Source organism: Typopeltis vanoorti, chromosome 10 (assembly GCF_054136105.1).
Source record: "Typopeltis vanoorti isolate ZY-2024b chromosome 10, IOZ_Tvanoo_1.0, whole genome shotgun sequence".
NCBI classification, from domain to species: domain Eukaryota; kingdom Metazoa; phylum Arthropoda; class Arachnida; order Uropygi; family Thelyphonidae; genus Typopeltis; species Typopeltis vanoorti.
Window position 1 is genome coordinate 24,495,050 of NC_143558.1, and position 17,261 is coordinate 24,512,310.

General features: G+C 35.4%; 1 protein-coding gene across 3 annotated transcripts in view; it reads right to left on the reverse strand.

Moving 5' to 3' along the window:
• The window catches only part of LOC150102236 (CCA tRNA nucleotidyltransferase 1, mitochondrial-like), a 63,669-nt gene that overhangs the window by 26,209 nt on the left and 20,199 nt on the right, over window positions 1–17,261 (reverse strand). For all 3 annotated transcript variants that reach the window (XM_090398695.1, XM_090398694.1, XM_090398696.1), the window contains exons 2-3: window positions 15,597–15,950; window positions 9,461–9,655 (exon numbers count right to left, since the gene is read on the reverse strand). In XM_090398695.1, the coding sequence (XP_090254821.1) occupies window positions 9,461–9,655; window positions 15,597–15,801 (400 nt within the window). In that variant the 5' untranslated portion in view covers window positions 15,802–15,950. The remainder of the gene's footprint in view (window positions 1–9,460; window positions 9,656–15,596; window positions 15,951–17,261) is intronic.

A 17,261-nucleotide genomic window follows, 5' to 3' on the forward strand; every position in this document is an offset into this window, starting at 1 on the left:
ACCCTACTCATGACCAAACACAGAAGTTTTTCAAGCCACTTTAGGGCTCCAATAAGCAGGGGGTGGTCTCACACTGGGCAATGAAATTCATCTCTCACCTAAAGAAAATCACAAACAATCATATCCATGGCAGGATTCAAACCCATGCAGACAGGCTGCAAGTTCAAATTGTTGGAGTCAGTTGGACCAAATTGAACTGTAGAACTTGTCATCAATTACAACTACTTAAAGTAACAATTATAAGTCTCCAAATTAGACTATGCTCTTAGCAACCATGACCATCTCCAAATATCATCATCATCAACAAATTCCTGACATTTAGCTTCAAGGGGTTTACAGGATATTATAGTACTACATGAAAAATTTACATCATTACTAACTTCCTACCTACAATTTTCTGCCAAATCAATCTGTTACCTGTCAAAGCTACAACACTGTCAGATCTTATATTTATATATCTATCTTCAAAGGCACTTTTTACCGTATCAATCCACCTATATCTTGGTCTTCCTCTGGGTCGTTTTTCTGCCAACCTGGCAGAGAACACTTGTTTGGCTCATCTTTCTTCACCCATTCTGTTTAAGTAACCATACTACCTGAGAATAGCTCTGCTAACGCATTCCTGGATGCTGACGATGTCAAGTTCTTTCCTAATATTTTTTAATATGATATTGCCATTGATGCCATCTGTTCATGTCCCTAATTTTTCTCAGGACTCTCATATCTACGGCCTCTAGTCTTTGGCCAAGTGTTTTACTTCTGACCCAGCTCTCAGATCCATAAATTAAAATTGGTTTGAACAGTGTCTTGCATAATGCTAATTTAGTGTTTTGACTAATTTCTCTCTTATTCCATATAAATTTATTCAGTAAATTAATTTATCCATAATTAATTTACCATCTTCACTAAAAATCGTGCCTAAGTAGCAGAAATGTTTTACTTGTTCTACAGGTTCTCCATTTGCAACAGCTGATATTTTCAATGCTTCTATTTTCATTATCTTTGTCTTGTTATTGCTGACCTTCATACCATATCTATCACAACAGTTATTCAATTTAGTCAGGGAATCTTGCAGGCTTGTAGCGGATTTATTTAGAACTATAACATCATCTGCATAAAGCAAGAGCTGACATTAACATCTCAAATTTTGATATCAAGTTTAATACCACTTTTCTTTCATCCATATAGAATAGTGAATAACAGAGGTGATAATGTACATCCTTGTCTGACACCAGATTTAACATTCTTTAACATCACCCTGTACTTCCTTCAATTCTAACTGCTAACTTACAACTTAAATAAAGACCAAGTATTGCTTGATATAATGATCCACTGACAGCATACAACTGTAGTGTTTTGAAAAGCTTCTCTCTTGGCACCTTGTCATATGCTTTTTCCAGATCTACAAAACTTAAATACAGATCTTTGTTATATTCCCATGACTTTTCAACTATTTGTTGTAAAGTGAATATCTGATCCTGACAACCTCTATCTGGCCTGAGTCCAGCTTGTTCCCCACCAAGCTTCCCTTCCACAATCCTTCTCTACTGTTTCTCAAGTATACTGGCATAAATCTTACCAGGAACACTCAGTAGAGAAATACCTATGTCATTCTCACAATCAATTTTATTTCCCTTTTTATATATGAGTACCATGAGAGCTCTACTCCAATCATCTGGAATTTGTCCTTCTGTCCAGGCCCTCTGAACTATGCAGTGTAGCCAATGTAAAACTTTTATACCTCCATACTTGAGCATTTCTGGTCTAATATCATCTACTCCAGCTGCCTTTCCACATTTCAGACTTTTGATTGCTTTTTCTACTTCAAGCATGGATATGTATTCCTGATTGCATGCCTGGTCAGTGTTTTTTTTTTTTTTATCACTGTGCTGTCATCACTGCTAGTTTCATTTAGCAATTTTTCGAAGTAATTACTCCATACTTCAGGATTTCTTTTTCTCCAGTTTTCATATCACCTTTGTCATCTATAATTCCTTTTACAGCACTCTTTCTCCATTTCTGAGTTTCTTCAACAACCTCCAGAATATCTTGCCACCTTCTTGATATTTATTTTCTATATTCTTGCCAAAGTCTTCCCATGACTATTGTTTAGCTACTTTTACACAGTGTTTAGCTTTCTTACATTTGTCTCTATATTCTCTAAGAGCACAAGCTGACTTATTTACCAGTAACTTTTGATATGTTTTCTTCTTTTCCTTCATTGCCTCTTTAACTTCCTTTGTCCACCATAGAGTTCTGATTTTTCTATCCTTACAGACAACATCACCACATGCCTCTCTAGCAGAATCAATCTATGTTTTCTTCAGAGCTTGCCACTGAATCTCAAAGGTTTGATTCCTGTTCTCAAACTCTTTCATTTTTTCTTGAATAATGTTTGTATATTTTAGTCTACAGTTCACATCTGAGAGCTGCCCAACTTTTATTTGTTTTAAAACTTTCTTAAATGTTCTTCTTTTCAATATGAAATTCAATTTTATCCTGCTCAAGACTAAATAGTGATCACTCCCAATTTCAAATTCTCTGTACACTCTAGTGTCCTGCATCAGAGAGAAAAACATCACTATCAACAATAATATAGTCAATGACACTTTTATTATTTCCTGCCTCTTCTCTCCATGTGAATGCGTGCACATTTTTATGTTGGAACATGGTGTTAGTAATGACCAGTCCATGTCCTGAGCAGAAATCCAACAGATATTTGCCATTATTATTAGCTTTGCTCTTTTCTCCAAATTTTCCCAAAATATTTTTGTATGTCTCACAATCATTTCCTACTCTGCTATTTATATCCCCAACAAGGACCAACTTTTCATTTTTCATTGTGTCAGTTGCTTTTTCTAAAGCGTCAAAAAATTCCTCCACTTCTACCTTAGGAGAACCTTCTGTGGGACCATAGACACAAATAAGTCTCATTGTCCAGTTCCCCACATCACTCTACTTGAAACAGCCTGCCATTCAAGAAGATTAGCCTCGTATTTAGTGTTGAATACTATGGCTACTCCTTTTCCTTGATTGTCATTGCCTGAATATAACATTTTGTATTTACTGCTCAGAAAGATCAGCAGTTTTAGGCTTTTTTGTTTCAGTCACCCCATTATGTCAATCTGGTACTTATCTAATTCCTCAGCTAGCTCCATTTCTTTGCCATTCAGGCCTCTTATGTTGAATGTACCGATTTTTAATTCTGGTGATATTGAGTTGGGGTGTGTTTTAGGATTTGTTCCAGTAGCTGACTTTTCACTGGGCGATGCCCCAGCCGGCATGAAATTCTATCATGTTGTACCATCATTTAATATTGCGTTTAAGCCAATAAGAATACAATTTGGTCGACTAAATCCCAAATTGCCAGCCCATCCTCGTTTGATCAGTATCCAGGTAGATACCTAACAGGGTGCACCCCAAGAAGGTGAGGATTGGACATTAAGTCAGAAGCTCTGGTTGGTTCTCTCCATTCCTTTAAAGGCTATGTGGAGGTCCTTTCTCAGTTATACAGCTTTGACCCTTAAGCACCCCATTTATAGTTAGAGGTTCTGATAATGTTCCATCTGCAAATTTCTGTAGACTTTTTACTGCTTTAATTAATTTAGGAGGTATTTTATCATCTGGTAATATTTTCCAGAGTCGATTTCTGTTTAAGTTATCATACACCTTTTCATAGTCAATAAATAGAAGAAAAGTGGGCAGGTTAAATTCTTTTTTTTTTTTTTTTTATGATCTGTTGCATTGTGAAAGAGGCATCTGTGCATCCTCTCCTGCTTCTAAAACCACACTGCTCTTCTTCTAAATAATTTTCTGTATACTTAGCCTGTTCTTTAAGATGTTTACATATAGTTTAGATGCTGTTATTAAGAGAGAAATGCCTCTGTAATTTCCACATTTGTCCTTGGGACCTTTTTTGTGAATATTTATTACTTTGCAGTTTCCCATTTTTTTTTTGGGATCTTTTGATATTTCAGATATTATTAAAAAGTTTAAGTAGGTTTTCTTTTAAGCTACTGCATATTTAAAGAGCTCAATGCATATTCCATCCAGGCCTGGGCTTTTTCTATTCTTGAGTTTTTAATTCTTCCATTATTATTTCTTCTGTATTTTCTTATATATTGAGATCTTCAATTTTGTGAGTTTTGTCATTGTTTTGTATTTCTTGTTTTTCATTCCACAATATTTTATAGTTTTCTATCCAAAACCTCTTTCAAAATTAGATTATTTCTTAATTGATCATTTTCTGCTATTTGTAGTTGCCTGAAAATTTTAAAACCTATTCTTTGTGGTCCAGTGATATCATGCTCTAATGATTTAACACATTTACTCCTATCTTCTCTGTGTATACTTCCAGATATCATGTCATATCTAATCAGACATCCAATGCTAGTCAGATTCCAGAATATGAGGTGGCCATGGAATCTGAAAATCTTGCTTATTTAAAACATGGAAAATCTGACAAACATTTTCCAAGTTTAAATAAACTTGATTTTCACACTACACACATAACAGCAAATTCAGGAACGCCAAAATAGTTTGTTATAGTGGAGAGTTTGAAATACTGAATTTCCTTTAGAACAGCTTTGTTAACAATATGCCTTTAGAATAATTCCCAAGGGACTTTGCTCAGGACTTTTGAATAGCATGTTATAGTGAGATAGAGCAGCTCATAGCCCCATCTCATCTTTCATGTTCGGCTCATTCTCGTAGACAAGCTTATACGTTGGTTATGCATTATTAAAACACTTAAGGAATTGAACAACGTAGTTAAGGATATAAATTAAATTAAACTTTAATAAATATTTTCCGATATTCCGGCAACGTCACGATGCCATCTTCTAAAGGAACTTACAAAAAAAGTTATGTGCACGTAGGCACTACAACACAGAAACTGGGAATGAAGAGATGAAGCTATTGTTCTCCTAACAGTCCTGATGGTGCCCTCTAGCGGGTTAAGTAGGTGTTCTTGGCCGTTGGGCTGAAGGTCTGCTGATGTAGGCCTCCCAAATTTAGGGCAGTCGCATACAACCAAATTTGTTGAGGTTTGGAGAATTTCTTAGGGCTGAGGCTGATTCCATAAAGAGTCTTTCAAATTTGTATTTGCTACGGTGTATCACTGTAGCTTTCTTCCACCGTATTCTGTGGCATGTATCCAGAGCATGGTCCGCAAGCCCAGAATGACTGTATTTGTGAAAACGGATGTAGTCCTTGTGTTCCGAAATTCTGATATTCGCTGTCTTGCCTGTTTGGCCAAAGTAAGACAGTTTACCACTGCAAGGGACCTGGTAAACACCAGGTAGGTCTAGGGGAAGTGGTTGTTCTTTAGTGGAGCGGATAAGGGATGCCAATTTTCTGTAAGGTTTGTAACAGAAGGTCAGGTCATGTTTTTTTAAGATTTTGGTAATCTTTTCCGAGGTGCCTCGGATGCAGGGAATGGTGATGGATTTAGAGTAATCCTTGTTGTGGAGGGGGGGGGGATCTGTGGTTTGTAGGTTCTAATATTTTTTGGATTTTTTTTTTTTTGTGGGGGGGGGGGGGGGGGGTAGCCATTGGCTGAGAAAGTGTTGAGGATGTGATTTAGTTCAGTGTTTAGGGCCAAGTCGTTTGAACAGATTAGTTTAGCCCTGTTGTATAGTGTTTTCACTACTCCATATTGTTGTGGGGGGGGGGGGATTGTTGGTGAATGTATCTGCCTGTATGGGTGGGTTTTCTGTAAACTGAGAAAACCAAGGTTCCATTAGGCTGGCAGGTGACTAGTGTGTCTAGGAAAGGGAGGCTGTTGTTTTCCTCTTTTTCTAGAGTGAATTTGATTCTGGGGTGTTGGTTAAGTGTGTTAAGAAGGAGAGAAGTGTTTCAGAGCCATGTGGCCAAATAGCGAACACATCATCAACGTAGCGAAGCCATATGGTTGGTTTTTGTGGGGCAGAGGCTAAGGCTTTTTCTTCAAAGGTCTCCATAAAGAAATTGGCCAAGGGTGGGAAGAGTGGTGAACCCATGGCTGTCCCCTCTATTTGTTTGTAGAATTTTCCCTGCCAAACGAAATAGCCTGAGTTCATTGTGAACTGAAATAAGGCTGAGATATCGGGAGAAAATTTAGCTTGGATTAGCTCTAAAGTTTCCTTGAGTGGGACATTTGTAAATAAAGAGGAGATATCAAAGCTGACCATTATGTCAGTATGGTGGAGTGTAAGGTTTTCTATGCTGGCTTGAAATGGTCTGAGTTTTTTTATGTGTGATGGTGTGTTGCCAGTATAGTGTGTGAGCTCTTTGGCCAAATGTTTGGCTAATTTGTATGTGGGGGAATCAATGCCATCCACTATGGGACATATTGGCACATTTTCTTTGTGTATTTTTGGGAGTCCGTAAATACGGGGGGTATAGAGTTAAACGGCTTTAATCTGTTGGTAACTTCTACAGGCCAAGAAGTGACTCTCTTAAGGAGCCTGTGAAGTTTTCTAATTTGAGAGTTGGTGGGATTGTAATTGATAGGGAGGTAAGTAGCCCGATCTAATAGAAGAGCATTCAGCTCACCTGTGTAGTCCTTTTGGTTAAGTACTACAGTTGCATTTCCCTTATCTGCTTTAGTGATAACTGATTCTTTATTATTCTTCATTTCCTGTAGAGTTTTATATTCCTTGTTGGATATGTTGGATTTTGGTGGTCTTGCTTTGGAAAGGACACAGGCTACATCCAGCCCTACGCTGTTGGCGACTTGATGTGGAAGGTGGCAGATTCCGCATTCAATCTGGATCATAATATCCTCACTAGGTATTTTATTGGGAGCAATGGTGAAGTTGTGTCCACGTGACAGCGCGTTGAGTGCTTCAGGGTGACTGAAGAAAGGTTGATTACCGTGTTGGTAGCAGGTTTTGGAAAGACGTTAGAGTTCTTTTTTAATTTTTCGAACTTTTTCATCTGTCGGCCTCGTATTTTTTTTTAATTCTTTTTCGGCAGCGGTACATGAGACGTCATGTAAAATCGACCAAAGTTCGTGGTTCAAAGTGCATGAAAGCTCATCTTCGATGGCACAAATAGCTTCGTTAATGTCCGCTAAGAACGACTGCGTGGCGGTGATTTGTTCGCGTAGCAACGAGTAGCTAGCGCAGTTATATATTCGAAGAGCTTTTTGTGACACAAACCGGTGCTTGAATTTTACACAGTTCGGGATTACTTTATTATCCTGGCAGTGTTTCAGGAACGCTAGACGATTTAATTGTCTAGATAGCTTCATTTTCAATTTACCGTATTGGCGGGCCTTCCTTGCGATTGTATCTCCGTGGATGATGTTGATTCTCGTAGACAAGCTTATACCTTGGTTATGCATTATTAAAACACTTAAGGAATTGAACAACGTAGTTAAGGATATAAATTAAATTAAACTTTAATAAATATTTTCTGATATTTCGGCAACGTCACGATGCCATCTTCTAAAGGAACTTACAAAAAAAGTTACGTGCACGTAGGCACTACAACACAGAAACTGGGAATGAAGAGATGAAGCTATTGTTCTCCTAACAGTCCTGATGGTGCCCTCTAGCGGGCTAAGTAGGTGTTCTTGGCCGTTGGGCTGAATGTCTGCTGATGTAGGCCTCCCAAATTTGGGGCAGTCGCATATTAGGTCGCATGTTAGGCTCAATTGCCAAGTAACTTAACTAGTTATAAACAAGATACTGCTTATGATAGGATGGTTAATCCTATCTCTGCATTATATGCTATGGCTGTAAACTGCATGTTCTTTGGCGTGGTTTGTCCCATGTTATGGGATGAAAAATCCAAGGTTCTAAAAAGAAAGCATCACAACCCAGTAAGAGACCACCTAACTCACTTTTAGTTGAAATGTTGATTAAGGTTTTTCCAGCTAGATGGGATTCAAACCTAGGTCTTTCCAACTGAAGGAAATTGTCTATACTGACTGAGCCATAGAGGATCTCATATTGTAATTCTACTGTAAATATTTATACCACATATACATTGAAGTAGTTTTTATTTATCATTTTTCTCACTGTTCGTAATGCTAAATAACAAAAACCTATTACCGTATATGTCAGCATATAAGACGAGGCCTAAATTTTTGGCTATTTTTAGGTTTTAAGCTTATGTTGGTTGTATAAGACAATCCCAATTTCTTCTTTCTTGTATTAATGCAATATTAGGTATTGTTGTTATATCCATTATTTTTATATCTATGCATATCCGTTCTTTTTTTGCATAGCATAGATTTAGTATTTACGCGAATTACCCTAATTAAAAGTGATTAGACCCAATTTTTATTATTTATTAATTTTGCATTTTTTTTTTAAATTTTAGAATTATTAAAATTGTTCTCATTTAAAATCATGGAACCAGCAACAAAACGAAGAAAGTATGAAGCTAGATTTAAAATAAGGGTAATTGAAATGGTAAAATAAACTAATAACTGTGCTGCTGAAAGAAAGTTTGACATAACCAAGAAGATGGCAAGAGAATGGAGGAAGAAGATATTTTGAAAAAATTACCAAAGAAAATATGTGCAATGAGAACGAGGATTATCCAATGGCCGCAACTGGAAAATCGAGTTGCAGAATTTGAATAAAGGCAGAATGATTATCTTGTTACAAGAAATATGATTAGAGCATATTAGAGTATCAGAACTAAGCTGCTTGATAATAAAGTATTTGCAGCCGACTTAAATATCTAATTTCTATATGCAAGTTGCTCTTTGCATTTCATAATGCAAAATGACTTCATAAGACATGTAATATTGCTATAATATAATGCAATGTAATCATTGGGAGACAATGAAGCATTGCAATTCTTCACTTCTCAACAAAAAGTGAAGTTGTGCACCATATTATTACTAGTTTGAATGCAAGACAGTCGAGAAACAAAGAACAACTTCATATAATCTGCATATGAAGATGTTTCAGCTTGTGCAAATATTAACCTAATAGGGAATAAGCAAAAATTCATTTTTTATATCAAATTGCAGATAAAAACTAAAACTAAGTTAGAAAAACACTTATACTTAACTACAAGTGTGGTCAATGTAGGTCAATCATGTCCTTGTGGTCAAGAATTACTCTTAAAAACACATTTCAAATAAAAGTTTAGTATTGTATCCCTTCTAAAATTAACATCTCTACCTAAGCTCAATCAGCTAGTTAATAAATACATTTCTATTGGAGTGTCTCCATAGCTTAGTCAATTTCAACAATGTCCTTCAGTTGGAAAAACCTGGATTTGAAACCTTGTCCAGGATGTCCATCATCAAATAATAGGTAATCGAGAAAAGGGATGGAATTTTTTACTTATATTAGTGTTGTGGTTGTTCAAATAAACTTTTTATAACAAATTAGGTTACTTTATAAAGTGCTAAAAAAAATTTAAGTGCATTTGCTAGATTTTGTTAAACTGATATATAATGAAATCTAGCAAATTATACCAATCCACCAATCTAAAACAATAATTTACAACCTACCTAGAAACATAGCATTAACTGTTAAATCTCTCCTTCCAGCATCCATTTGCCAATCAGTAATGAACTTAACTTCTGCATGCCTCCCATCAGTTGCAACATCAATTCTGAGTGTAGTGATTTCAAAATTTTCTTTATCATTCATACGAACAGAAACAGTACCATGCTTCTCACCTTTTGTATTAAACATACGGATACCTGAAATACCAATATGGGTAAGACACCAGCAACAATATTAAATATATGATAAAGAGACTAAAATATAAAAGACATACAATAATGATAATAAATTTTCTGGAATGATTGTGGAAAGGAATGTCAAAGACGTTCCTTTAGTTGGCAACCACTTCAAAACAAATCTTAGTGATTAAGACTTAATTGTGATTTTGATGTTATGGGTCAATATTCAAATTTATCTTATCCATGTTTTGAACAAGATGTGGATCTGCATATTTATATTCTGAGTAAATATAAATATTCTGAGTATAAGTATTTTCAATCTCAAAGAGAACTAGGAACTTTGAAATGTCCCTTACTACCATCAAAATTAGATTACTTTTATCCTAACTAGAAATAAACATTTTATATCATGCCATTTATAAATAAACTTGATGTGAAGATGCTATAGATGAAACAGCATTATCTACTGCTTACTAAATCTCCAAAAGAATGCCAAAGCGGCCATCTAAATCTTGACTCATTTCACTTTATCATCTAATTGCATGTAAATCTTGTCAGATGTATGTTACATGGATGAAAACCCACCAATATTTGAAACCAGATAACTAAGCTAAAAGGCATTAATAAATCCTAATCTTAACTAAAATGACAGGAATTTACCATCTTTCTAATCAAATGGGAATTAACATTCCCTTTCACATATTTTATGAACCAGAAATGCAAGACTTGTCTAAAGGAAGAAAATGAAACAGTGAAAGTTAATGCTTATCATCAAACTGAAAGTGTTGAAATGAATGGAGTTCTAGGTTTAAACAATGGTGACAGAAATGTGAAAGAGTATAAATGAGGTGACCGAAAGTAAGGGTAAACTAGCATATGCAAAAGTTAAAAAAACAGACTAAGATAATAAGAATGATACGTATAAGGATGAAAATGTGCCCAACCTGATAGAGATAGCAAAGAGCAGCAAGAAAGTAATTCAGAATATGAAAGCAGAGTTGGTAAAGATGAGGCAATTACAGAGTGAAATAAAAATAACAGGTATGCATAAAAGGAAGAGGAAGGTCGGAATAAAAGATGGCAGGGTTAAAAGAGGTATTCAATGATTCAACAGTGACCATGTATGGGAATTTGATTATTAGATTGTGGTAAATGAGAAGTGCATAAGGTCTGCTTTCCAAGGGATAGATTAAGCAGAGTGAGTGAAGCACTAGATACGAGGAAGAAGCTTGCAAGCCAAAGAGGTAATAGCAAGCCATATAGCAAGCACAAATGATCTGGATGGCAACAAGGAGAATTTAAAGATGGATATCACAAAGTGCTGAGGAGAGAAAATGTGGTAGCAAAGGTTGTTAGCATAATCACCCAGTTGTGATAGTGATGACATGAAAAGGTGAGCAAGGATTATGAATGGGATGCAAGCTAAGATGTGAGAAGAGAAAGGAATTTATTTTGTAAATGTGTAGGATGAATTAGATGGATGGATCTGTATAAAGAGATGGTCAACATTTAAATGAATCTGGTGCAAGTTAGCTAGAGAAACTGTTGCTGCAAGAAAGTGATGAGTGAAATGGATGGAAGACCTGAGAAAGCAAGGTTACCAATTATATGTTTGGTTTAATTCTTTATCCAAGTGTAAGCAAACAAAGTTTATGCCTGAAGTATTTTCAGGACTGGGACAACTTGTGGTAAAGGTGGTATAAGTTCTGATCACTTGTCTTAGTATCCCATAACGCAAAGTACATATCCTTATGGGCATGTATAATGCCATGCATTATGGAAAGGGTCACTACCCAGACCGGTTTCGACCTTTATTGAGGTCTCGTCAGTGGGAGCTAGACCCAGAGGTGGTGATACTAAGGTGGAAGTAATGCAGAAGTCATATCACCATATACCAGTTGCCAAAAGGTGTCAACATCATCCATCAACTATCTCTAATCCAGAGAATTTTAATAATAGGGTGTTGATTATGATTAATTATGATAATATAGATTGGAATAGAGAGACATCTAGGGGCAAAGAGAATGAATTTGAGTTTTTGAGGACATCTTAGGCAGTACGTAATAGTAGGTATACATAGATCAAGGCTCTTTTATCTGATTATCTCATCAAGAGTACAATGTAAATGAGATGTTGAAACTTCCTCCAGTTGAGGAGAGTGCCTCATGAGGTGATTACTTGGGTGGTGGCCAGCTATATGAGGATTTCCATGAGAAAGGGATATATGTGAAACTATAAGAAGTCATATAGCTGGCCACCACAAAAGTAATCACCTCATGAGGCACTCCCCCCCCCCATGAGGTAATTATGGAGGATAAATGGAGAAATATTCAACATCTCATTTACATTGTCCTCTATGAGCAAGGGATATATGTGGAACTATAAAGAGACAGCTTGCAGCTATATCATGGAATGAAGAATAGGAAGGAAAGGAGATCAATGTTGCTTGGGATCTATTCAAGAACGTTCTGGCAGAGGCAATGCCTGAATGCATTCCAAAAGGTCAAGAGGTCAAATAAAGTGGGTGCAAAATGGATGGATGAATGAAGAGATGAAGCATGCAATTTGAAGACATTATGAAAGAAGCAAAAGATGAGTGGTGGTAATAGTTGGTTTCACACAGAGCACAAAACAGGAAGCAAGAAAGGAAACTCACTTGGTAAGGGTAACAAAAGTGTAGTAAGAGCACCAGTTAGCTAATGAGATCAAAAGGAATCCTAGAGAGTTTTTTTTTTTTTTTTGACATGTGGACAGTAGAAGAAAGAATGAATATGGAAAGATGATAATCATTGGAGAGATGGGATGCAGAGTATAAGATTGGTGGAGATATCTTAGAGGAGGAGGAGATGAGGGATATGGGGGAAGAAGCAAAAGATGAAGTAAGGTTCTGAAATTTCAGGGACATATTGCTAAAATAACAAGGATGGCACAGCACATTATGAGAATGATGCAGAGAACATCAACAAATCAAGAGAACAATTCATGTTGCATTTTAGTAGAATAATTTACAGCACAAAGAGAAATAATTAAAGAAAATTCAATCAATTTCAATACTGTCTCAGTCAAAAAGACATAATCAGGAATACAATGTTAAAATTGCAATAACACACAAGAAACAATAAATGGAAAAAATGAGGTAGAATAAAGATTAAAAGTCCTATGGAGGGCACCTTCTATTAGTGCTGTTGGCTAACCTTAGATGTTGGGCATGAGACGTAAGAATTAAAGTTTCCCAAATTTTAGAAAGTTTAATTCAACCATATTTATTAAGGTTAGTCTGTTTTTTTCTTTTTAAAGTCTTTCATCTAGAAGTAGGAATAAGGTTGTTATGATTCCGCTGTATAAGGTTTTGATCATATCACATAAGGATTACTATGTGCAGATTTGGTCACTACATTTTCTAAAGGATGATTGACTAAGGTGGTTTCTGGAATGCAGAGTATGAAGGCAGACTGAGAGAATGCGAATTTTAGTCAAGTGGATAAAAGGACGGTTGGAGGGGCATGATTGAGACATAAGTTGATAAGGAGTTATTATTAATGTGATCAGATTTTTCAAGAAATGAGTGGAGACAAGAAAGAACAAGAGGTCATCCTTCTGAGGATGGCCTCTTGTTCTTCCCCTTTGGCACTTGATAACTAAAAGATAAACGGAAATAAAAATTTGCTCTTTTATTCTAAAGAATAAAAGTCAACAAAATAAAAATAAATAAAAAAATGTGTGTGTGTGTGTGTATATATATATATATATATATATATATATATAGAGAGAGAGAGAGAGAGAGAGAGATAAAACAGTTGCTTTTGCCAAATTTGGCAACTAACTACAATCTTATTCAAGTTTCCTCTCTATAGGTTGTCCTCCTCAAAGCCAATCCCAGCCCTTGTACCATATGGCATTATAATAGTGCCAGCTAGGATGACCTCCAGATTACTACTTTCACTCTCACACGATCTAAACATTGAAATTGAAGGCTATTGGGTGCAACTTCTGCATTTCTCTGTTCAGATCTCTCTCTCTCTTGCATCCTGATGGCACCATGGTAACCTCACCCAAGGAAAATGCTCTTGGTATCAGTTTTTTCCTTCAATATTTTCCTGGACAATCAAAGCAAATCACCTCTCACACTACCAAAAATTGCCCACTACAGGTCTCCTCTGAACATTTACTGGAAGGACATCAGGAAAACTCTGATTAATCTCAATACTAATAATCAATATATTGCTGGTCCAAATGGTATTCCTCCAGCTGTGCTCAAATTCTGTGCTCCAGAATTAACACCCATCCTGTATTGCCTATATTCATTTCATTATAAGCTATCATATTTCATTATAGGCTAATCATATTCTACTGGCATCCACTGGGCATTGTTTCTAGTAAAGTTTCATTGGTAAAATGTTTTCATTCCGTAACTGAAGAGATGAAAACAAATTATCCATCAATAAGGAAAGGGAGGGAGGAAGACAACCATATCTTGAATTTAAGCTAATACATTGGCTATTCCTATTTTCAAAAAGATTACAATATAAATGAAATGCTAATTAAAAATAGCATTTCATTTATATTGTAATAATTAAAATTAATTATTTTGTAATTAATTTTAAATGTAATGTAATGTAATAATTAAATGTAATTATGTAATGTAATAATGTAATAATTAAAATTAATTTTAATTATTACATTATTAATAATTATGTTATTAATTAATTAATTACATCAAATGTAATAATTAAAAATAATTATTTTGCCAACATCACACTGGAATCAGGGATCAAAGCATAGACATGTGCATGCAGACACTACATAGTCTAGTGAAACTGAAGTAGTAAAAAAAAAATAGATCTATTTATGTGACACTATTTTAAAGCATTAAATAGTGGACTTTGGACACATTGAAAGAATGGAAAGAGGACTTCTCAAAACAGTAACAGAAGGTCAAGTTCCTGGAAAAAGAGGAGGGGATAGACCTTCGATGATATGGTGTGAAGTGACTGATCGTCAGAGAGTTGAAGCCTCAAAAAAAGGCATACAACAGGACCACCAGACAAGACTGGTGTGGATCACGACCGAGGAAAGAAGTGACCATACAGCATGGATGAACAAGACATGCCCAAGTTCACGATGAAATAAGGCACTTGGATATCAAAAGAAACTCAGCTTGGATTAGTTCCAAGTACTGGTGAACAATGAGACATTAAAACTAATTACATCAGTATGACAGAAGATAAGATTTTCTCTACTGACAGGTTTTTCATATGTGAGGGAATGAATCAATGCTATTTACAATCAAGAAAAACAGCACATTTTGTTTGTATAATTTTGGAAGCCAATATACCTTTAGGAAAGGGATCTAGAATTAGTTTCAGTTTATTGGCAACTGTCTACAAATCAAAGGGCAATATTTTTGGGGAGCCTAGAAAGAATTTTATCTGAGTTGGATCCTGCCTAAAATGCTATACTTAGATCAGTTCTTAAGCAAGGTGGTTAATTTATGTAATTAGTGGTTTTAGGACTACAGTAGCATTATCCTTCTTCACTTTGTAATTTTTTTTTTCTTTTCTGGTTTGATTCTAGTAATTCTCAGTTTACTTTTAGGTAGTTATGTCAGTATTAAGATGTCAGCTACATCAAGTCTGATACTGTTAGCACAAATGTAGATCCTTCTTTAAGTATGGATCATAAATTCATTTGCAGACATGTTTCATAGATAATCCAAAAATTCTCAGATGAGATAAAACAAAGACAGCTTTTAATATTTAGGCAAAGCTCAAGATATATGTATTAGAAAGTAGCTTATCACACTTGATAAGTAACAAAGATGAATATTAAAATTACAAATATTATATCAATTTAGCATAATTTAAATCATTTATTACAATATCATAGAGCACCAAAGGTAAAATATTACTTTCAGATCATACTCCTCTGCATATTCAAAACTGATAAAAGGCAGCATTACCTTCATTTGCAAACATCTCTTTCATTTGCTGGGGAGTTGCAGGAGTGGCAAAGTCAACATCACCTGGAGTTTTGTCCAACAGTAAATCTCGTACAGCCCCTCCAGCAATGCGCAATTCATGTCCATTGCGATGAAATATGTCAGCTAGTTCTTTTAGTTCTGGAGTAGACAGTGCTCTGAATCGTGGAGTATTAAATGGTTTCATATTAACCAAGCCAAGCAGACTATAAAATCCACTAAACTCAAGATGTATTTATTTAAATGAGGCCAATACAAAACAGTGTCCACTATTAGATTAGCGTCTAAGGTACACCAGTGCGATTTATTCAAAATTTAGTTCAATTACCATGAATCCTGAAAAAAAAAAAAAAAAGTTAAGTTGTAATATAAAATAAGAGTTTAAAAAAAGTAAAATCATAATCATTATTTAAGAAAATTAAGTAGAAAAGAAATTATATTCATCTTAATCTTTTAACCCAAGCATAAGCAAACAGTTTGTGCATGAAGCATCTTCACATCAATTGTCTCGGAATCCCATAGGCAAAGAACACTTCCTTTTGGACATATTGCTATGCATTATGGTAGAGGTCACTACCCAAGATTGGTTTCAACCTTGCCTGGGGTCTCATTAGCAGGAAGAAGCAAGAAGACAGCAAGGTCCTTATAAGGACTGGCTTAAAGGGGCGGAGCAAGAATGCTTTTCATCTTCCCCGTTATCTGTAAAGGACAGTGTAGGGATAAGGTGTTATTGAGCTATTACAGCTCTGATCATGGCAAGAGGATAACAGCAATAGCAGAGACTCGGTTAGAACTTCATTGGCTACAGCATTGCCATCCATTACCCTCCAAGGGTATTAATCACCACATCTCACGGTCGATTTTCCTCAAGATAGCAACGTGAAAATCCATGCAGAAATCATATCTTTCATATACAAGTAGTAAAATGGTGTAAGATCATATTATTAAAATACTCTAGATTAGAGGCAGCTGGAGAATTTAACCTCGGCATCTTCGTGGGTTTTTAGCTTCTGCCCGATCTCAATAAAAATTGAAACTAGTCTGACTAGTAATCCTTCCCATAATGCAAAGCAATCTGAGAGAAAGTGCACTTTGTGTTATGGATATGTCTCATTTTGTGACAAACAATCTCATCATTTGTCACAAAATGAGACAAATGATGCGAGATCAGCCTCTATATACAAGTTAAAGATACATCATACAAACTTTGTTTGCTTACACTTGGGTAAAGAATTAAAACAATGAATTTCTTGACTAATATAAAGTAAAGTATAATTTACTTTGTAAGCAAGGTGAAAAAAAGTTTCAGTTATGTATGACAAAATAATTAGCAATAATTTTTCATGGAGTGAATGACACCAACCATTCCAAATTAAACATCTTAAAGTAGGAAAAATGGCTTTTTTGTCTTAATAAGTATGTAAATGAATGAACAAAATCAAAACATAGGGTATTTCAATAATTGCATTCTTGTACAGCAAAAATGCTATCATATTTGACATTGATTTTGTAAGATTTAAAAAAAGGGGAAGGGGAGGGTAACTTTGCTTCAAAGTTACTTTTTCATGAAATAACTTTGAAGCAGAGCTAGTATGTACTTTAGAGTAAAGAACTGAATCTAGATGTCATGCCATAAAATAAATATTA